Source organism: Myodes glareolus, chromosome X (genome assembly GCF_982192425.1).
Source record: "Myodes glareolus chromosome X, mMyoGla1.1, whole genome shotgun sequence".
NCBI lineage: Eukaryota > Metazoa > Chordata > Mammalia > Rodentia > Cricetidae > Myodes > Myodes glareolus.
This window is the reverse complement of record NC_142053.1, coordinates 6,110,401-6,132,953: the sequence shown is the minus strand read 5'-3', so window position 1 is coordinate 6,132,953 and position 22,553 is coordinate 6,110,401. Positions and strand designations below refer to the sequence as shown.

Sequence of the window (22,553 nt, the reverse complement as noted above, 5' to 3'; positions counted from 1 at the left end):
ACAAATGCTTTTGTAGTATGTTAAGGAGTCTCTAGGGTATATTCCCAAGAGTGGAATTGCTGGGTCCTGAGGGAGGTTGACTCCCAGTTTCCTGAGAAACCGCCACACTGATTTCCACAGTGGCTGCACAAGTTTGCATTCCCACCAACAATGGATGAGTGTTCCCCTCATTCCACATCCTCTCCAGCATAGGCTATCATTGGTGTTTTTGAGTTTGGCTATTCTGACAGGTGTAAGATGATATCTCAAAGTTGTTTTGATTTGCATTTCCCTGATTGCTAAGGAGGTTGAGCATGACCTTAAGTGCTTTTTAGCCCTTCGAAGTTCATCTGTAGTGAATTCTCTGTTCAGATCAGTGCCCCATTTTTTAATTGGGTTAATTAGAGTTTTAGTGTCTAGTTTCTTGAGTTCTTTGTATATTTTGGAGATCAGACCTTTACCTGTTGCTGGGTTTGTGAAGATCTTTTCCCAGTCAGAAGGTAGCCTTTTTGTCTTACTGACAGTGTCCTTTGCTTTACAGAAGCTTCTCAGTTTCAGTAGGTCCCATTTATTTATTGTTTCTCTTATTGTCTGCGCTCCTGGGGTTCTGCTTAGGAAGTGGTCTCCTGTGCCTATATCTTGTAGACTACTTCCCACTTTCTCTTCTATCAGGTTCAAAGTGGTCGGATTAATGTTGATGTCTTTTATCCATTTGGACCTGAGTTTTGTGCATGGTGATAGATATGGATCTATTTTCATTCTTCTACAGGTTGACATCCAGTTATGCCAGCACCATTTGTTAAAGATGCTATCTTTCTTCCATTGTATAGCTTTAGCTCCCTTGTCAAAAATCAGGTGTTCATAAGTTTGTGGGTTAATACCCGGGTCTTCTATTCGATTCCATAGGTCGACTTCTCGGTTGTTATGCCAATACCAAGCTGTTTTCAATACTGTTGCTCTGTAATACAGTTTGAAGTCAGGGATGGTAATGCCTCCAGAGGTTCCTTTATTGTATAAGATTGTTTTGGCTATCCTGGGTTTTTTGTTTTGCCATATAAACTTGATTATTGTTCTCTCAAGGTCTGTAAAGAAGTTTGATGGGATTTTGATGGGAATTGCATTGAATCTATAGATTGCTTTTGGTAGAATTGCCATTTTTACTATGTTGATTCTCCCTATCCAAGAGCAGGGAAGGTCTTTCCATTTTCTGGTATCCTCCTCAATGTCTTTCTTCAAAGACTTAAAGTTTTTGTCAAATAGGTCTTTCACTTCCTTGGTTAGAGTTACCCCAAGATATTTTATGCTATTTGTGGCTATCATGAAAGGTGATGTTTCTCTGATTTCCCTCTCTGCTTCTTTATCCTTTGTATATAGGAGGGCAACCGATTTTTTGGAGTTGATCTTGTATCCTGCCACATTACTAAAGGTGTTTATCAACTGTAGGAGTTCTTTGGAAGAGTTTATGGGGTCACTGATGTACACTATCATATCGTCTGCAAATAATGAAAGTTTAACTTCATCTTTTCCAATTCGAATCCCCTTGATCCCCTTATGTTGTCTTATTGCTATTGCTAGAACTTCAAGCACTATATTGAAGAGGAATGGTGAGAGTGGACAGCCTTGTCGTGTTCCTGATTTTAGTGGAAAGGCTTTGAGTTTCTCTCCGTTCAATTTGATGTTAGCTGACGGTTTGCTGTATATTGCTTTTATTATATTTAGGTATGATCCTTGTATCCCCAGTCTCTCCAACACCTTTATCATAAATGGGTGTTGAATTTTGTCAAATGCTTTTTCCGCATCCAATGAAATGATCATATGGTTTTTTCTTTCAGTTTATTTATATGATGGATTACATTGATAGATTTGCGTATGTTGAACCAGCCCTGCATCTCTGGGATGAAGCCCACTTGATCATAATGGATAATTTTTCTAATGTATTCTTGGATTCGGTTTGCCAGTATTTTATTGAGTATTTTTGCGTCAATGTTCATGAGTGATATTGGTCTGTAATTCTCTTTCCTGGTTGTGTCTTTGTGTGGTTTTGGTATCAGGGTTACTGTAGCTTCATAAAAAGAGTTTGGCAGTGATTCTTCTGTTTCTATATTGTGAAATACATTAAGGAGTATAGGTATTAGCTCTTCCTGGAAGTTCCGGTAGAATTCTGCATTGAAACCATCTGGTCCTGGGCTTTTTTTGGTAGGGAGATTTTTAATAACAGCTTCTAATTCTTCACGACTGACAGGTCTATTTAGATTGTTCACCTGTTCTTGGTTCAACTTTGGTATATGGTACTTATCTAAAAAAATGTCCATTTCTTTTACATTTTCCAACTTTGTGGCATATAAATTTTCGTAGTAAGATCTAATGATTCTCTGAATTTCCTCTGTGTCTGTGGTTATGTCCCCCTTTTCATTTCTGATCTTATTAATTTGCATGTTCTCTCTCTGCCGTTTGATTAATTTGGATAGGGGTTTGTCGATCTTGTTGATTTTCTCCAAGAACCAGCTTTTTGATTCATTGATTCTTTGGATTGTTTTCTGTGTTTCTATTTTGTTGATTTCAGCCCTCAGTTTGATTATTTCCAGTCTTCTACTCCTCCTGGGTGAATCAGCTTCTTTTTTTTCTAGAGCTTTCAAGTGTGCTGTTAAGTCTCCAATGTGTGCTTTCTCCGTTTTCTTTAATTGGGCACTTAGTGCTATGAACTTTCCTCTTAGCACTGCTTTCATAGTGTCCCATAGGTTTGAGTATGTTGTGTCTTTGTTTTCATTAAATTCAAGGAAGACTTTAATTTCTTTCTTTATTTCTTCCTTGACCCAGGGGTGATTCAGTAGTTGACTGTTCAACTTCCATGAATTTGTTGGCTTCCTGGGGGTAGCACTGTTCTTAAATTCTAACTTTAATCCATGGTGGTCTGACAAGACACAAGTGGTTACTAATATTTTTTTGTATCTGTGGAAGTTTGCTTTGTTACCCAGTATGTGGTCAATTTTCGAGAAGGTTCCATGAGCTGCAGAGAAGAAGGTATATTCTTTCCTATTTGGGTGGAATGTTCTATAGATGTCTGTTAAGTCCATTTGATTCAATACCTCCAGTAATTCTCTTAATTCTCTGTTAGGTTTCTGTCTGATTGACCTATCCATTGGAGAGAGAGGAGTGTTGAAGTCTCCTACTATTAGTGTGTGTGGTTTGATGACTGCCTTGAGTTCTAGAAGTGTTTCTTTTACATAAGTAGGAGGCTTTATATTAGGGGCGTAGATATTCAGGATTGAGACTTCCTCCTGATGAATTGTTCCTGTTATGAGTATAAAATGTCCATCTCCATCTCTTCTGATTGATTTTAGTTTGAAGTCAATTTTGTTGGAGATTAGAATGGCCACGCCTGCTTGTTTCTTAGGTCCGTTTGCTTGAAAAACCTTTTCCCAACCCTTTACTCTGAGTAAATGTCTGTCTTTGTGGTTGAGGTGTGTTTCTTGTAAACAGCAGAATGTTGGATCCTGTTTTCGTATCCAGTCTCTTAGTCTGTGCCTTTTTATAGGCGAATTGAGTCCATTAATATTAAGTGATATTAATGACCAGTGGTTGTTGACTCTGGTTATTATTATTTTTTGTTTGATTAATAGAGTTTGTATGTGTCCCTTCTTTGAGTCAAGCTCTTGAAGGGTCGCTAGATGTCTGAGTTATTGTAAGCAGTGCTGGCAATGTTGGACTCCTTTGGTTGCAATTTTCCTTCTATTACTTTCTGTAAGGCTGGGTTTGTGGCTGCAAATTGTTTAAATTTGTTCTTATCCTGGAATATTTTGTTTTCTCCATCGATAGTGAATGATAGCTTGGCTGGGTATATTAGTCTGGGCTTGCATCCTTGGACTCTTAGTTTCTGCAGTACCTCTATCCAGGACCTTCTGGCTTTCATGGTTTCCATAGAGAAGTCCGGTGTGAGTCTGATAGGTTTACCTTTATAAGTTACTTGCCCTTTTTCCCTTGCAGCTCTTAATATTCTTTCTTTAATCTGTATGTTTTGTGTTTTGATTATTATATGGCGAGGGGATGTTTTTTTTTGATCAAGCCTATTCGGTGTTCTGTATGCTTCTTGAACCTTCATAGGAATATCATTCTTTAGATTGGGAAAGTTTTCTTCTATAATTTTGTTGAATATATTTTCTGGTCCTTTGATCTGCAGTTCTTCTCCTTCTTCAATCCCTATTATTCTTAGATTTGGTTTTTTTATTGTGTCCCAGATTTCTTGAATGTTTTGTGATGAGAATTTATTGGATTTGCTGTTTTCTTTGATCAGAGCATTTATTTTCTCTATGGTATCTTCAGACTCTGAGATTCGTTCTTCCATCTCTTGTATCCTATTGGTTATGCTTGATTCTGTAGTCTCTGTTCGTTTACCTAGATTTTCCATATCCAGCCGGCCCTCGTTTTGTGTTTTCTTCATTGCCTCCATTTCAGTTTTCAATTCTTGAACTGTTTCCATTACCTGTTTGATTGTTTTTTCTTGGTTTCCCAATATATCATTCATGGATTTACTCATTTCTTCGATGTTTTTTTTTATATTTTTCATCCATTTCTTTACTCATTTCTTCAATCTTTTTGTTATACTTCTCATCCAGTTCTTTAAGGGAGTTATTCATATCCTGTTTAAGGGACTCTATTGCTTTCATAATGGCATTTTTTCCCGCTTCTTCTGAATTAAGAGGTTCAAGTCCTTCTATTGTAGGGTCATTGGGTTCTGGTGTTTTCATGTTGTTTTTTAGATTGTTGGAGGAGTTCTTGCCTTGGCGTCTGCCCATCTCTTCCTTCAAATACTCTCTACTGGATCTTCTAGTACCAGGTCAGGTTCCCTTGTTGGGCAGGGAATTTACTGACAGAAGGCCTACCTTTCCTCAGGCAGTCTATTGACACAGAGGCACTCCCTACTACCGGGTTGTACTCACAACCCAGGTCCAGCGAGCAAGGGAGTTGCTCTGGGGAGATTTTGTGGCCCAAGAGGGAAGGGGGGAAGAGAGGAAGGTGTACCTGGATAAAGGCTGGGAGGGGATTCAGGAGAGCTCCGCAGGGAGGAGTCGCCTCTGCCTGGTGACCAGATTGTCGAGGGGGGCGGGGAAAGGCTGAATTCCTCCTAGAGGGAGCCCTCTGGCCAGGGGAAAACTCACCCCACCTCCAATGGAAGTCTGCTAGAAGTTCACTCTCTCTTGCTGGCCAGGAATGTGATTGAGCTGAGACAGGGCTTGCCTGTCCTCAGACAGGCTCTCAAAGCACCTGAGCTGCCCCTGCCGGACCGAGCCCACAGACCAGGCCCAGCGTGCAAGGAAGCAGCTCTGGGGAGATCTTGTGTCTCCAGAGGGGAGGGGGGGAAGAGCCAGTGAATAGTTTTTAAATAAACATCGAAGCATGAAAGTCTCTTCAACACATTGCCCTTTAGATCTAGTAGTAGGATTGATAAATCCAATGGCAGTCTGGTAATTCAGATTCCCATCTTATACTGGGAATTCTCTGAATTCTTATCATGCCTTGTTATATTTGTCTTGTCAGAAATTATTAAGTTTAATATATCTATATATACATATTCATGTCTTCACATGATGACAAGTTGGCTTTGTCTTTTTCAGTTTGGATATCTTTTTCATTATCTTGCTTGATTTCTCTAATAAAGAATTCCAATGCTATGTTGAATAAAAGTGATAAAAGTAGGCAACTTTGTTCCATTCTTGCTAATATTTTGATTAAAATTTTACTGTTAGAAGTTGAATTTAATTTCTTTTTGCATTTATCAATCTGGATTCATTATATAAAATGTGACTAGGAGCTTAAATATTAAATGAATTTGGGGAAATTTTATGCAATGAGTCAGGTAACCAGTGGCATGGAAGTCTGAGAAATAGATATTGAATGCTCAAGTCAGTGTACAGAAGCAAGTCATCTTCAAATTCCTAATGGAAGACTCAACAATTCTTAAGAACCTCTAAGAAATGCTTCACTCTGCAATGAAGAAGTGATGGTTCCTAAAATAGCACTAAGAACCTATCATGGGGCTCTCATTTTCTCATGATTATTTATACTACTTCCATGGACAAATGACTCCTTTTCTATTCTGTCTCCCCAATATCATTAGATTTCCTGTCACTTGACTAAATGAACCCCAAATCCTTGGTGATTCAAGGAAATATACTTCCTGGTTTCTCCAAAGGGTAAGAGTGACACTAAATTTTGCTTTCAATGGTGTTTTGTTCTCTAATTGTATAATCTATCCTTTTTATTATTCCATGAGTCCTTGAAATGTATACTTTATTGATTAAGTATAAATTAAGTAGATTTAAACAGTAAGATTAATATATGCCATGCTATTTTGGTAAGTCCTGAACAATTAATTATTTTTTTACTGTTATGGAAGTCAAAAGCTAAATTAACAATTACACTATAATTTCTTTATATTCCTCCATGATTTGAGTTAGGATTTTTGATTAAAATTGCACAGTATATCTTGTCATTGTGGGTCCATTTATAATTGAAGTAAACCTGCTTGATATTAATTTTCAAATGTGTGCTCTATTTTTATTCCTATTTTTGCTCATTCTTCTTATTTCAGTTTTGCTCATGAGTGTGTGTGTGTGTATGATAAGTATATGTGTAGAGGTAGGTATGTGTGTGTGTGTGTGTGTGTGTGCATTGTGTGTGAATGTCGTCTATCTAAGGATGAGTACAGACTATTTGTTTGTCTGCATTTTCAATCTTCCCATAAGAAATACATACAAATCATACTTCCATTCCCTCTGCATCCCTTAATTTTGTGGATTTTAATATTTCTTCATTGTTATGGTTGATATTTGTATTTACATTTTTATTTTAATGCTAGTTCTTCTGATCATTGTTTGCACCTTTATCCATAGCATAACACTGATTTTTGCAACAGATTTTTTCATCCTTCTTTGTTTAACTTCATCTTTTAGTAGCACTTTCAAAAGAGTGTTGTTCCTAGATACACACACACACACACACACACACATACACACACACATATGTATATTCACATCATCTCTTTACAATAACTTTGGAAACATTTCTCTGCAGTCTTATAATGCTTAATATGGATTAGTGCTTTTATCTTACTGTTCGATGTTGTTTGTTCATTTTTTCTGAACGTTCACAAGCTACCTCCTTTTCATAAAATTCAGGAAACTGCTGTGGAATAATCCTTCTGTATACTGTGCAAATATATGTCAGTATGATTGGTTTAATAAATGTGTTGACTGGCCAATAGCTGAACAGGACAAGCATAGGCAGGAGAGCCAAATTGATAATGATGGGATGAGGAAGGGTGAAGTCAGCAGAATCGCCAGACAGACAAGGAACGAGTCAGACACAAAAATGGGATAGAGGTAAAAGCAATCAGCTTCGGGACAGCACATAGATTAACAGAAATGGATTAAGTTGTAAGAGCTAGTTAATATAAAGCCTAAGTGATTGGCTGAGAATTTATAAGTAATGTTAAGTCTCCAAGTCAGTTATCTGGGAAGCAACTGCCAGTTAATTGGGAGCAGGCTATCAGGAAAACTCTGCTACAGGAAACTCTACTATTTTATGGTTAAATGCTGATCTTCCTCTTCATAGGATATATTGTGCACTTTTAACATCCACATTCAACTCTCCTGGAATATTAAAATTTTAACTTACATTTTCTAATATTTTTTAATTTAATTATTTCTAAAAGGAAATATGCATATGTTTATATTAACCCCAGTTTGTCTGCCTTCGATAATTTTTCTCTATTCATTTTTAACATCTCTGTTTCATTTTCCTCAATTATTAATCTTTACTGGTACTTCAGTTAATATGATGGTACTTTGTCAGAAACCATTATTTATAATTCAGTGACAATCTCTGATAATTTTAATGTTTTAGCCAATTTGTGTATAAAACAGAGAACTTAGCTTTATTTTTTGATGTTTTCTTCATTGTGCTCATAGTTCACAAAATACAATTTTTGTTAAGTTCTTTGAGTTGTTCAATCAATATTAGATCATAATTTTCACCAATGTAACATTAACATATTAACAGTATGTAGGCTTAGTTTATCTTTTAATCCTGTTTTTTACTGCTTTATGATGTTTTATATAGATATTCTTGACCTGTTTTCATTAGTAGTCATCCTTGAGGGAGCAAAAACCTTTCTGGATCAGATATTTAAACAGTATAGTGGAAAAAAAAGGGGCTAGGACAGTTTTTGGGGATAGCAGAAAACTCTTGATTCTAAGTAAAATCCTTTATGATTCATAGTTTTGTGGGATAAGATGGTAAGGTGTGTTATGTGAATGTGCTTTGTATGTGATGGAGAGAATGACTGAGGGTGGCTTAACCTTTTTTAGCGCACAAAGAATGGCTGCTTCAGAGCTGTTTAATGTCTACAGGTTTTTCTCCCACATATTTCAAGCTTACAAAGATAGCATATCTGTGAGTGTTTTCTCTCATGTCATCTCCATCCCACCTGCCAATTTATTATATCCAAGAAGATTGGTGGGATTCCTACAACCAAACATGCACCCAGATGTTATAGCTCCAACAAACGTGTGCCAATTTCCCCTTATAGTACTACATCACCAACTTCAGAGAATTTTGTGCCTTGTATCCCTATACCTCCATTCCATTGTTTGTTGTACATATCATCCATTCTTAATCTTGTGAATGGTGATTTATTATTTTCTCATTTTAACATAAATAAGGATGTTGTTTTTGTCATTTATTTTTTTCCTAAGGTTGGTTTGAGAGAGGAGAAATGAAGATAGACTTACTCTAAGACATTAAAATAATGTCTGATGGGACTTTGACCAATTTCTATTGCCTGCCGTACTGTATGGGATGTGACAAAGACAATATTGCCTGTTACCATTCTCTTTACTCTTTCTTCTTGGATATCAAGTAAGACTACATTACCCACCTACTTTCTGATTTTATGTAGTCATAGAATTGAGACTGAAGTGATAAAACCTGAAGAGAAGCAAGACTTGGGATGCAGCTCATCTGTTAGAATACTTGCCCAGTATGCACAAGACACTGGGTTTAATCCATATGCTATATAAAATAGGTATGGTGGCTCATACCTGTAATCCCAACACTTGGAAATAGAGGCAAGAGGATCACAGGACTTCAAGGCCAACCTTGAACTGCACAGTGAGTTTGAGGTTACATGAGATACATGAGATTCTATCTCAAAAAAAAATTTTTTAAAAGTGTGCTGGTTTGATACCCAGTCCATTAAAAATAAAAATATGCATTCTTCTTGATTTCTTCCCTCTACTTGACATGTTGGAGATAGCCATGGTAACATAAAGTGTTAGCCAGAGGATTGTTTAGCCTGGACCTCTGAATGACCTGTGAGAAATTTTCCCTGTCCCTTTGAGATTAGTCTGTATAGTAGCATGAGCAAAATTTAAATTTATATTCTCTCTCTCTCTCTCTCTCTCTCTCTCTCTCTTTCTCTCTCTTCCTCTGTGTGTGTGTGTGTGTGTGTGTGTGCCTGTGTGAATGTCTTCTGTGTGTCTGTGCCTGTGTGTGTTTAAGCTTCAGATAAAATTGAGGGGAATCAGAACATGGCAAATTTATTAAGTGGATTATCATTAGAAATAAGTTATAAAAATCATAAGGGCCAAATACCAGTGTTGCCCAACACAGACTGGAACAAACATGTGGCATAATGGTAAATGGAGATGCCATGGCTGCGAGAGGGGTGCGGACTATGGCTATGGAGAAAAAATAAGAACAAAATAGCTAAGCTAGAAAGATAAAGAACATCGTGGGATACTGGAACATGCCTATAAATAAAACACCAGAATGAACTGAAACAGGACAGTTTTGGTAAATTAAAAATATGACTACTTGCCTATATTAATTTAAATTTAAACTGAATCCAAAGGAAAATCCCTACTGAATATTTTGTGCTTTATGTGTCTTTTAAACTTTACAACTCATTGTAGAAATAAAACTCCACAATACACAACTTCCAGGAGCCAGGCAGCTTAGGGGTTAAAAGTATGCAGAATATTGCCACCCAGAGAGCAGGAGCCCTACGAAGAATCAGAAAAAGAGGCATCATTTTCAAACTTCCCCTTCTATTCAAGGTGGGCTCATGCCCTACACTGACTGCTACTATGTGTCTGCTTCCTCTCACTTGCCATTCACTGAGTATGTATCTGACATTAGTCATTATGTTGAAAAGATCAAGAAAGACAATTGTTTACCAAGACTGGTAGAAATGAATATGCCCAAATCCACAGAGATCTTTACATGGCAATGTCCATCAATGCCAGGCCAGACTGTATAAAATCAGCAATTGATCTCAGGAAGATTGTGGGGAATATAATGAAGACTCAGCTAAATGGGCAATTTTTACAGAAATCCCTTTCAAAGATCAGCACTTAATTTTGCATTTGTAACTTTGAACTGTTTTTGTCAAAGAGGCTCCCCCACAGGTCCTATAAACCTTGGATTTGCTTCCTTGGAGCCACATAGCCTGATCAAAAATAACTTTCAGGGTCCACTGGGTACTGGAAAAAAACATAGCTGGATATTTAAATAAAAATGCAGAAAATCTGCAGGACCTGACAGACACCAAAGCTTTCCTTTTGTGACTTGCGTTCTGGAAAACAGAAAGTGGGGTATCGCCATCTGCTGGCAGAACACCAGAATTGTGCTATATTTTCTGGGCTTTGTTGGAATATTCAGAAACATACTCCCTAACAAAGTCATCATTTCCATCTTGAAGAATCTGAGCTTGGCTCTTGATCAAGGTGTTTCCATTTTTCATGAGTATAACAGTATTCCAGACAACCCTGCTTTGCAGAAGGTGTTCTTAACTGACCATAAGCATTTTCCATGCTTGTGCATTGTCTTTACAGCCAACTGTTATAATTGCTACATAATCTGCTAGTGATGTCCCTGAGTGATTTCAACAGTCACCTTCAGGTAGTGTCTACAAATAACACCACAATGACCATTTTAAGGTATAGAACGTTGTCTTTAGGAAGAACTGGAACGGTACCATTTCACAGCTAGGCTTAAGGAAAGCAGGATTTCAAAGGATAATGGCTGTCCTCAGCATAGCTCAGCATGTACACTGTGGTTGATTCGATGAAAGAAACAGTGAAAGAGAGTGTTTGTTAACAGTGGGTGTCATGCAAAGCAAGCCCAAGGGGTTGCTCTAATCTGCAGAGACTATAGACCACCCAAGTGTGCCAATCTTGCTGCAGTCTCATCCACAATAATAGCAGTCAGAATTTTGGCTACAAAGCTTCTGCTATTCTGCTCTGGCATCTTAGAGTCATACCATCTCTTTTACCAATTTGCATACTCAATCAAATATGTAATCCAGTGAATTATTCATAGTAATTTTGTTCCGTATATTGAAATCTTATTTTATATCACTCAATTATAAATTGTGATAAACTGCATACATATAATTATATAGTTTCATCTATTGTATTGATTATATACAAATTTTAGAAAGTAATTTATGAATATTATGGACCCAAATGTTCAGATCCCTTGATTGGCACATCCCTGATAGTCCACATAATTCTTGATGGTGCCTGGTCATCAGAGTGATCAGAAAGCAGAGGCAGTATGAAGGATTGAACTTAAAGGCCCTGGGTTTCCTGTTAAGCCTACCATAGGTTTGGTATGTGACAACTCTACTCTCTGTACCCTTAAAGTTCATGCTACTTGCTTTCTGTGGTCCTGCCAATGCTAGAGCGCTGTGAGTTTAAGAGCTGAAATCATTTTGGACATCACAAAGATCACTGGGAATGATAGCCCCTGCTGTGGGAAACAAATTCCCCAATATGTCAGTCTCATTTCTGCTCAGCTGGTAGGCCAGAAAATAGACATCAAGCAAAGGCCAACTATGTGGATGCCATAAGAAAGATTTCAAAATGAATCCCATGTTCACTAAAGCAGGCACTTTATTGCAATAATACCTGTTGCTAGAGTAGTGGGAAATGGCAAAAGTGAAGGACAAGTTTGAATTTTGCATTCTTGATTGGATACTAACAGATGGCAAGATAGTCAAGTTTGGATTCATAGAAGATAGAGAGCTGTCTTTAGAAGCCAGTGTTCAAGCTTAGTTGATTTATTGTCGAGAACTTGGTGGAGAATTTGGGGTACATCAGAGTTGAAGTTGTTTATTACTCAGGAGAAGGGGTACTCACATATTTGGCTCCTATTAACCGTCCCTATCAGAATCAACTGACCCCTGTGCAAAGATGCTTGTCAGTTTAACCATTCAATTAAAGATAACCCTTGCAACTGTTTCTTCTGAATGACCTGTGACATACAATTCATTTGGGGACACTTTCATTTGTCACCTTTCTAATTGCCGACTATTATTAAAGGCATTAGGATAGACCTAAAGGAACTATTTCACCATTAACATAGAGCTGGCTTTTAAGTTGTCCTGGAATAAAAGAAACCATGAGACAATTCAAATGTAAGAGGTCAGGAACAGAAGTGAGGAGCTGTTGCATTTTTTAAAGGCACCTAACAGTTTGTGTATAAGACATTCCAGGCAATGAGATGAATTTAAAAATGAACACAGGACTAATGTTTATCTTCTCTTTCCAAATGTCATACTAACACAATGCATTTTTATAAGGTATCCATTTTATGCTGGCATTTAAATAATCTACCTAGACCCATGAATAGAAATTTCTCAGGTTCACCTTCATTTTAGGGTATAACCAGAAAATAAAATTGGCAACCAATTTATCACTATTCTTATTAATATGCATGAATCTCTAAGGCAAGTATTTTCTCTTCTGTGCTCTTGGCAACAATTTGATGGGGAGACACGTTAACACCATTTTATAGATGCGACAACTGAGCCCAGAGAAGTACAGCCAAGATTTAACCCTTCATTTTCTACTGTCTGATCATAGTAGCTGTGTGAATCATACTAAAGAATCTCTAGGCTAGCATTCTCTCCTGTTAATAGGAGATGAAAGAAAAGTCTTCATCATTCAGAAACTATGAAATACTTCTCACACATTATCTCATACTTGGCCCCACTGATAAGCCAAGCCAACACTTTCATACAATGCAACAAGATGGGTAATATTCTGTTATGAGAACAAGTCTACTTTAGCCTCCAAATGGGAGAGTAACATGCTCTGCTAACTGTGTAATTTACTTTTCTCTGTGGATTAACACCTCTGGGTACTTTATAGGTGTAAGTACACTGTATATAGTAATGAATGAAGAAATGCAGTAATAAGGGGCTTGGTTGATATTCCTTTGCTTCCTAATTTTAAGTTTCCAGGACTCTTTCATGCTTCCATCTATAACCAACAGAACAGATTTGTATCTTGTTTGCACAAAGAGCTAGAGCCAAAGGAATCCTAGAAATAAATACAAGCAAGGAAGAGACAAGAAAATTCTTTAAAATAAGCCAGGTTAACCCTCTCATTCCAGACCACAAGCAAGGCATTTTACCATTGCTCTCAAAGTTAAGTTCTTTTTTCCCAAAATGCTGAATTACAATGTTTGCTCTATGTATACAAAAATCAGCATAAATATCTCCTCAACTTTCACACAGCTAGACATCACTATGGGAGGTAGTGTGGTGTTGTAGCAGATTGGTCTCTAATAATGAACTGGGTGAGACACAAATGGGACAAAAGGTTTTCAGGAATGAATCAGTGTGTTTGGGGAGCATCGAGGGTCCTAAGAATCTTTACAGAAACAGACTTCATGAGACACATTTGCTTTGTTGATAAGTATAGTCATTATGACTTGGGTGACACAGGAAAGACAACACACTCTCCTGGGACAAATGCAGATCTTAGATTCTTTTTTCTCCTTGTGGGTAGGAAACATTTCGGAAATAAATGGGAAACATCTGGAGAAAAACAACCCAGCAGAGAACATCAGATGCCCCTCCAGATGAGCTCCTCGGATACATTTCCTAAGGAAGAACAATATACTCTTAATGCAATTAAACAACAGTATGGTAAGCCAAGCCAAGCTCCCTAAGTTCTAAGTTGTTTTGTATGCACCAGTTTAGCTTTCCACCAAGATTTTAGGAGTGTGACATCGGAGCTTATGAATTTAGATAGCTCATTGGTTGTGGGACACTAACCATGCACCAGCATAAAATATGTTTTTAGATCCCTCAAACATGAGGAGAATTCAGGTACAGAATCACATGCTACCACCTACTGCAGTCTTAGACACAGCTCTGAATTTCTATTATGGCTTTATTCATAATTGCAGTCTTCATTAATTCAGGTAGGATTTAGGTTCAGCTTTGGTTTTTTATTATGGTGGTGTATGACGAAAAATATACTTTCAATTTGTAAAATCGAATACCTACATAGGACTTGCCATGGCCAGCCTGAGCGGCAGACAGTCACATTGATGGGGTTAATTGCCATTTAAAAATAATTCACTACCTCCAGATTGGTTCTTCTGGGTTTTTTTTTTCTTTTTGTCATTACACAACATTACTGTGTCTCATTCTAATTATTCAATACTAAGTTCATACTTCTGAAGCAGGAGACTGGAGTCAGAGGAAATGGTGTTTGATTTGTTACCATGGAAACATCTCACTGTAGATGGACTCTAATCCCATGACAACTCTCTCTCTCTTAAGAACCATTTTTTCTGACATAATAAAAACTGATCAAGGTCAGATTTAATAACTATCTCAATTTCCTGACTTTCTCCTGTATTTGGTGTCAGAGAGTCATTTTTGACAAAGCAAAACTTAAAAGAACTTTTGCTTGCTTTTTGTATACAATTATTATTTATGTCTCTGAACACATAAACCAGTTTCTGTATCATATTAATTCACACCCATATGTTTTATTATTGTATAATTTTTACATTAAAGGAAAGTCACTTACAATCATTTGTACTGCGTCGACAGATGTTAATATTTTCTGGTGCATTGTTCTGCTGATATATACATTAGGCATCAGTAAAGCTATCGTTTGCCAACAAATGATGTTTACAGTATTAACAAATGCCATGACCGTTTATCTTTCCATTTGCACTGTAATAATTTTATGAGCTGATTATCATGCACACATGTAGTTCAGTGATACAAGAACTATGTAATTCTACACTGAAATGAAATGCTTCTAGCCCAAATGGCTGAGGAGCCACTTCTTGCTTGGACTGCTTCACTGGACATGCTATACCCACAAAGCGATCACTGCTGAACTTGCCTAAAGGTGAGATGGTTCTTCGGGGTTCCTGCTTCATGAAAGGGTCTGCGAGACATTCTGCAGGACACAGAAGAAAGTAACTGAACTGTCTTTGAAATTTCCTGCTTCATGGAAAAGTTTGCTGGATACTATGGGCCTGAAGGCTGAAGATGGATGCCCCAACGGTAGAGAGGAACTTTGGGTGACTATACAGGCAGTGAGATGTCTCTGTCATTTCTAGAGTTTTGGAAGTTGCTTACAATGCACTTCCTGTTTACTTAGGCAATATTATATCCTTCTGGAGTCTTTGATGGAGTTGAAAAATATATAGTAATAATATAGTTTTCCTTAGTTGTGATATAAGATAAAATAGATATAAATATTGTAACTTTAATTTTTATTTGATATCTGTTTGTTATATGTAATTTTACTATGTTAAAGCCTTCTTTTTTATTTAAACAGAAAAGGGGAGGTGATGTGGGAGTTCCCTCTGTGTGTTCTGATTACCATTATTATAAAGAAACTGCCTTGGCCTGTTGATAGGGCAGAACTTAGGTAGGCGAGGGTGGGGGTAGAACTGGACGGGATGCTGGGAGAAGGCAGAGTAAAAGAGACACCGTGGAGCTGCCAGAAACAGATGCTGGAAATTTTACCCGGTAAACCACAGCCTCATGGCGATACACAGATTAATAGAAATGGGTTAAACTAATATGTAAGCATTAGCCAGTAAAAAGCTAGAGTTAATGGGCCAAGAAGTGATTTAATTTTTTTTAAAAAAAGAAATGACATGCTTCATGTTAGAGACAGGCAGATGAGCATCAACCTTGTCTTTCCTCTCTCTATGAGCCATGGGAACCTCTTGTTCAATGAGAGCTGAGTCCATATGGTCTCTAAGGGCCATTGCTGCCATCTCACAGGTTCTGATCGCCCTCATCACTGCTATAAAAGGAATATAGGCTCTTAGGATCCTGCATGAGCACTCCTAAGAAGTTTTTGGGGGTCTTGGACCTGGAACTATCTCTACTACTTGCCATGTATATATAGAGCACTTAACTAGTCCCACAAGATTTTTCTTCCTTCCTTTCTTCCTTCCTCCCTTTCTTTTCTCTTTCTCTCTCTCTCTCTTTTTGTAGTCTTACATTTATCCCAGAAGAGTTTGAACTCTACAGTTTATCAGTGAAAAAAATGCAGACTCAGAGAGTCTAAATGACTTGCCAACATCACACAGCTTCTCTTTAGTAAAACCAAGTCTCAAATTTACATTTCTCCACATGGTGAAGGAGGCCATATTAGTGACATATTGCCAAGATATACAGATACTTTCAACACCTTTCATACTGAGGATTTTGAATCCCAATTCTACTTCTTACATAGTGTTCTAAGAAATAGTTCAACTCTCTCAGCCTAGACTTCCTTACCCAGAAGTTGAATCTGATAACATTATTGCAGTGATTCCTAGAGAGAATTAATGAGAATTACGCATGTAAAGTAATTTTCATGGAACCTAGTAAACAGTAGTCACTCATAACAGTACATTGTCATTATCTTCACTTGAAACTCCAGATGGAGCCTGGCACACTGCCAGGGAATGGGCTTCTTTAAACTATATAGCCTCTGATGGCCACCTTTGCATGCTCCCTGAAGATCCTAAAGCTTTCTCTTCCTTCCACAGGCTTTTGTGCACCCTTCATTCCCAGTGACTACAAATCTTCAGAAAAACACCAAACATTAAATAAACCAGATGCCTATGTGCTTAAATCATCCCATTCATTCCCTAGGAATCATTCAGCAAGCTTGGTTCTGATCTCTCCTTAGACAGAAATGGTCTGTGATTTGTGTGACAAATGTAGCAGATGCAAATATCTTTCTATTTGCCTCCCACCCATCATCAAAGCTTGTCCTACAGAAATCTGCAAAGGTGACCTGCTCTAGGGTAAAAGCTCTCATGGGGCAGCTCAAATTTGTTTTTAAATTCTACCACTGTGTGAAAATTCTGGCCTGGTACAAGACTTAGAGTTGTGCTAAGGAAAGAAGATGGATTTTTTAGAATATTATTTATTTATTTATTTTTATTTATTTATTTTTGCTGCTGAAGGTCATTGTTTCAGCTCCCAGGAAGGAAAACCCTGGTCTTGTGGACCTTTAGCCTTATCCTTGTCCTTGTTTAGGGGTTACCAAGTGCCAAGGCACACAGGACACCACAATCATAGCCATTAAGTCCCATGAATTACTCATGGGACTCTCCTCACCTGATTTTCCATCCTCACATCTTCAACACATTGGCACATCATTGTGAATAAAGCCATGCACACACTCATTCCACACTTGCTTTAAGATGATTGGAATAAAGGATTTCCAGTGACCTGTCCAGTGCCACGAGTATATAGAATTAGCCCATCTGTCCCATATCCCCTGCTGGCAAAAAAAAAAATCTGGCTAGGAGGGTTGTGGTTTACTCTTGGCAGGACTATGGGCTCACGCAGGAGCAAACACTGAATCACTTTTGGCAACTGCCCTTGTAAAATTCACTGTTTTTCCATTTAAAAATAATCTCTCTCTCTCTCTCTCTCTCTCTCTCTCTCTCTCTCTCTCTCTGTCTGTCTGTCTGTCTGTCTCTGTCTCTTCTCTCTCTCTCTCTCTCTCTCTCTCTCTCTCTGTCTGTCTCTTCTCTCTCTCTCTCTCTTTCTCTCTCTCTCTCTCTCGTGTGTGTGGCTGAAGAAGTTCCCACAGCACCAAATTTATAATAAAATGGTCCCACAGGTGTATGCGTGTGTGCATGTGTGTGTATGCATGACTGCTCCAATGCATTTCATTGCAGTTGCTTATAGGAATATGACTGAGGAGTGAGAGAGGGCCAAGAGAGGATAATGGGGGAGGGTAAATATGAAAATTATAATAATGAGATCCATTATTAGGCATAATTAATTAATGTGGATTTTTTTAAAGAACCAGTGATGAAATGTGTTAAAGAAGAAGTAAAACACTCTACAGACTTATGACTGGAACCTGACTGTCTGAAGGTAAGTCAAAAAAGTACAATGAATGCAGGCAAGATAGCAGGTAGATTGTACTGTCTTAAATGATCATAACAATACCATCCTTGTGATTTAGAATTGGCATGGCTGAATAAATAGTATAACATAAGGCTCTTGTAATAACAGAACAAAACAGGAGTCAAATTAAGATGCCAGATTTTTATTGCTCTTCAGATGTCTGGCCAATCCTCACTTGTGAATGTGATCTGATTTTGGGCCAAGAATCTGGCTATATAGCAAACCTATGTTTACAAAACCATTTGAAGTAGCACCACTCATACCTGGCACATTGTCTGTAAAAGTGCTTGCCAGCAAACTTTCCCCTTTCTGGATGCATTTGTACTTCTCCCATTGAGTAATATTTTTGGACATAAATCCACTGTCAGGCATGAAGCCAGGAGGTGGCATCAAGGATACATCAAAGAACATTCACAGATCCTCTTCTATGACATATATGACATGGGCTATGATTAAGTAGGAAATGGAATACAAAAAATAGGTCAAGGAATTTGGACACTGTATATTGTCTGTGCCACTATGAAAAAATATGCAACATCTTGTACCTCTGGTTCCTTGACTATAAAATGAATATAAAAGGCATAGCTCTGCAAGTTTCCTGAAACTGTGAGCTGTAGGAAGTCAAAAGTTGTATAGGGATCCATCCTCGATGACACAATGTGGATAGGTAATCTATGTTCCTGTTGGCTCAGAAGAGGACTGTGTAATCTGAATAAGTTAAAGAGAATGTAAAGTAGGACTGAAAGTAGAGGAGAGCATCACAAAGTAAACAGAAGTAATCATGGAGTCTCTCTGACTCATAAAGTTCCGATTTAACAAAGGGAGACAAGGCTAATCCTCGATTGTCAATCCATCTATGGTATCTCTATAATCAAGATAGTGATGACATTTTACTCTTTATTTCCTCCAAATACCAGAGTAAAGTCAAGAACAGATTCGCAGACAACTAGCGATCAAGAAGATAATAATTGAGTATCTATTGAATTGCTATTATGGTTTGGTGAACAGAGCCAATGTTTTTCTCTCTCACTACTCACTTTCCCTGTGTTACAGTTTTGCCATTTTGTAAGAAAACATGTCAAATAATTTATGGCAGGAGCCAAGACTGAAAGGAAAGGTGCCACAGGCAAATTAGAGCCACTACTGTCAGAAAACACACACATATTGGTTTTGAAAAGTATTAGGGAATGTCTTATAATGTCTCAGTGAGCACCAAGAAATGTACCAAAGAGACTTTGATTATAAGAAATGGGAAGAGCAGGATGTGGGGCTAAATTCCACTGCATACAAATTCTCCAAATTAAAGATTCCATTACCCTTAGTGATTACAATTACTTTTTGCCTGGTGAGTTATCCTATTCTCTTTGAGGAAAGCATTTGGATCTGGGTATCATGACACCCCTCTGGATTCTTTGGTTTGACTCCTGTGATCTGAATGATCCAAGGGCAGAACCTTTGACCTGACTAATTTCTGTTTCCTTGTCTCTGATATTGTATGGATCTCTGTTTACCCCACAATCTTATGCAACAGAAGAGGAGGCAAGGTATTCTGAAGGTTTCAAAGGGCTAGGCAAATGGAAGTGACTTTTTTATTAAATCAAGTCTTGAAATTTACACATTCACTGCCTGCTCTCAAGGTTGGAAGTAGAGCTCAAAGGTCAAGTACTACTCATTAAAAGCTAATTAGAAGACAAATTGTCTTTCATTTCAACATGTGATACAGAATAAAGCAGCTTAAGGAATGAGAGTGATTTATTTTAAAGTCTTTGTTTTAATTCAAAGCTTCCTGGATTTGTCAAGCAGCTGCTTTGTGCAGGATGTCTGAGGATTACATAAAGAAGCACACGATACTGTGCCCACCTACCCAGAGCACACTGTCCAATGTAGATGAGAAGATGAGGCAACAAATAAACAAGAGACAGGACATTAGAAAGGCTTATATAGATAGAGACCTAGTGCCCTGGCCTAAATTCTCTTGGGACCAGAAGTCTTACATAATTGTGAAAAAGTCAAGATAATTTCCAAAGAAGGGCTTTATAAGACAAAGGGGAAACATGAGATTTGGAGAAGACATTCAGTAGGCAAAAACCAAGAAACAGGGCTCTGAAAATACAGGCATGCTCTAGAAGTCCCTAACGTCTGACTCAACTGTGCCAGATGCTTCTAAATAGACCAGTTAATGAAATGGGGCTTGACCCTGGCAGCTCGAGAGACTACACTAAGAATTTGGCCTTGTGTCAGTTCTGATTGCAGAGCCATAGAGAGAGAGAGAGTATTTTATGAGAAATGACTCTATGTAGTATGGTTTTCTTACTCTCACTCCAGTGACTCCATAATCTTTCTGTTTCATTGTTCTGCCTCAATGCGGAAGTATTCGTGCTCACTGCAGCAATAAAGGAGCTTTTCTCATGGCCAGTATTACACTCCTTGCACCATCATTTATTGAACACCATGATCCTTTTGACTCAGCAGAATTGTAAGGTGCTCTTGCAGTGTCCATTCACTGAACCAAGCACTGATCTAGCTACCATGGTAAAAGGGAATTTTCAGGTCTGACTAAATTTCCTAATCAGTTGACTTAAATTAACCCAGGAGAGATTATCCTTGATAAGAATTACTGAGTGAAATGGGCTCTTTAAAAATGGATTCTGAACTTTTCCTTAGGAAAAAACTCAAATAGTGAAAACCACAGGGTTTCTTATGCTGTTGACTACTTTGCTCCTTACTGTTGCCCGTGGATACCAAATTTTAGTCAGTGTCTGAAGCTCTAGACTGTTTCTGATTGCAATCTTCCCTTTCAAACTCTGCTCTACAGATTTTGGATACATTTAGCTAACCGTGATACTTATAGAAGCCAACCAATTTCTTGTAGATAAGTGGGTGGATAGAAGGAAGGATGATGGATGGATGGATGGATGGATGAACAGACAATATTTTGATATGTTTATATAACCTGATACTTACAGAAGGCAATTTAATATAGGTTAATGGATAACTAGATAGATTATTGATAGATGGATAGATGTTAGATAGTTACAGGATAACTATCACATATATTTTCTGCAGTGTATACAATACTGAAGTTTTAGGAGGCAAAAATGATAGATGTATGTCTATATCTACATTTGTGCCTGTGGATCTTGCTATTTTTAGGTAAAACTGCTTTTTGGTAAAACCATGCCTGATATAAAGAACCATCCTATAACAACTTACATACAGAACACCAAGAACATAGATAAATGCAAGATAAAGTTGCTTTACTGGATATTCATTATCTATTAAAGACAACACAAATAAGTCAACTGGTATTTCCAGACAGCAGAGCAATGTAGAGAAAACGTGGCATGAAATCACAAACAAAGGATGTTTAGCCTATAATGAGGAGGTGAGGATGAGTATAACACAATGAAGTGGAAACCTATAGGATATGGTATCTGAGAAGGGAATAGGGAGGAGACATCCCAGTGTTGCCAAGATCTTACTACTAGTTCTGGAAACATCTTAATTTAATTAATCTGAGTGCATAACCTATAACCTAGCACCCTGCCATACAATACATTACATGTCCAATAATTATTTATAGAATGAGTTTCCTAAGGGAAAAAGAATGCATTTTCCTAGAAAGAAATAGCAGTCAGGCCTAAACACAACTTGCTAGGTTAAGGAGTTAACAAGAAGCCAGGTGGTCTGCAGTAATCCTTCTAATAAACAGTTCTTTTGAAGCACATTTGGGGATGGTCCATGGGACCTCATCCAACATACAAAATTGTTTCTTTTGTACTATACTTCAAGTTGTAAGAGCTGTGCCTCATCCAGTCCTGCACAAAGACTCTGAGGCAGCTATATGATTTTAAAAAAATCCCTCAGGCAAAAAAAAGGAATGTCAATAAATATAGCCATAGCATGACCAAGATGACATGATAGGAAAAAACATGTCTGGGGAAGAAGATAATGTCTATCAAATCAAAATAGTATAGTTATACTTTGGAGATATAGCCATTCATAAAGTATTGTTGTTTCTCAAAGTTTAATAAGAATCTTCTAGTATTAGTTTGAGAGTGTAAGAAAACAAATCTAAGGGTAAAAATGCTTATATACATACATACATTAAGGCCTTAATTTTAAGGGGAAGAACTGTAACATTGTCACACATATAGGGATATACAGGTACACACACACACACGTATGTATGTATGTATGTATGTATGTATGTATGTATATAAGCGACCTAAAAACATAGAAGTAATATCAGTGTTGGAAGCTGAGAGCTGTTTTAAAATCCTTACAGTTCTGGACACAACAAAGTGATGAGCTATTGATCCCCTGA

At 37.6% G+C, this 22,553-nt stretch overlaps 1 protein-coding gene across 7 annotated transcripts in view; it reads right to left on the bottom strand.

Moving 5' to 3' along the window:
- Ids (iduronate 2-sulfatase) overlaps window positions 1–22,553 on the bottom strand; it is a 252,787-nt gene that overhangs the window by 23,299 nt on the left and 206,935 nt on the right. For 2 of the 7 annotated variants that reach the window (XM_085684659.2, XM_085684660.1), the window contains one exon: window positions 12,085–13,930. The exons of 3 other annotated variants lie outside the window; for them this stretch is intronic. Coding sequence is in view for 3 of the 4 variants with exons in the window: in XM_085684660.1 (XP_085540786.1) it covers window positions 13,893–13,930 (38 nt within the window). In the remaining variant the exon portion in view is untranslated. Of the gene's footprint in view, window positions 1–12,084; window positions 13,931–15,015; window positions 15,252–22,553 lie in introns of those variants that run through there. 2 more of the 7 variants (XM_085684661.2, XM_085684656.2) reach the window with 1 other exon arrangement.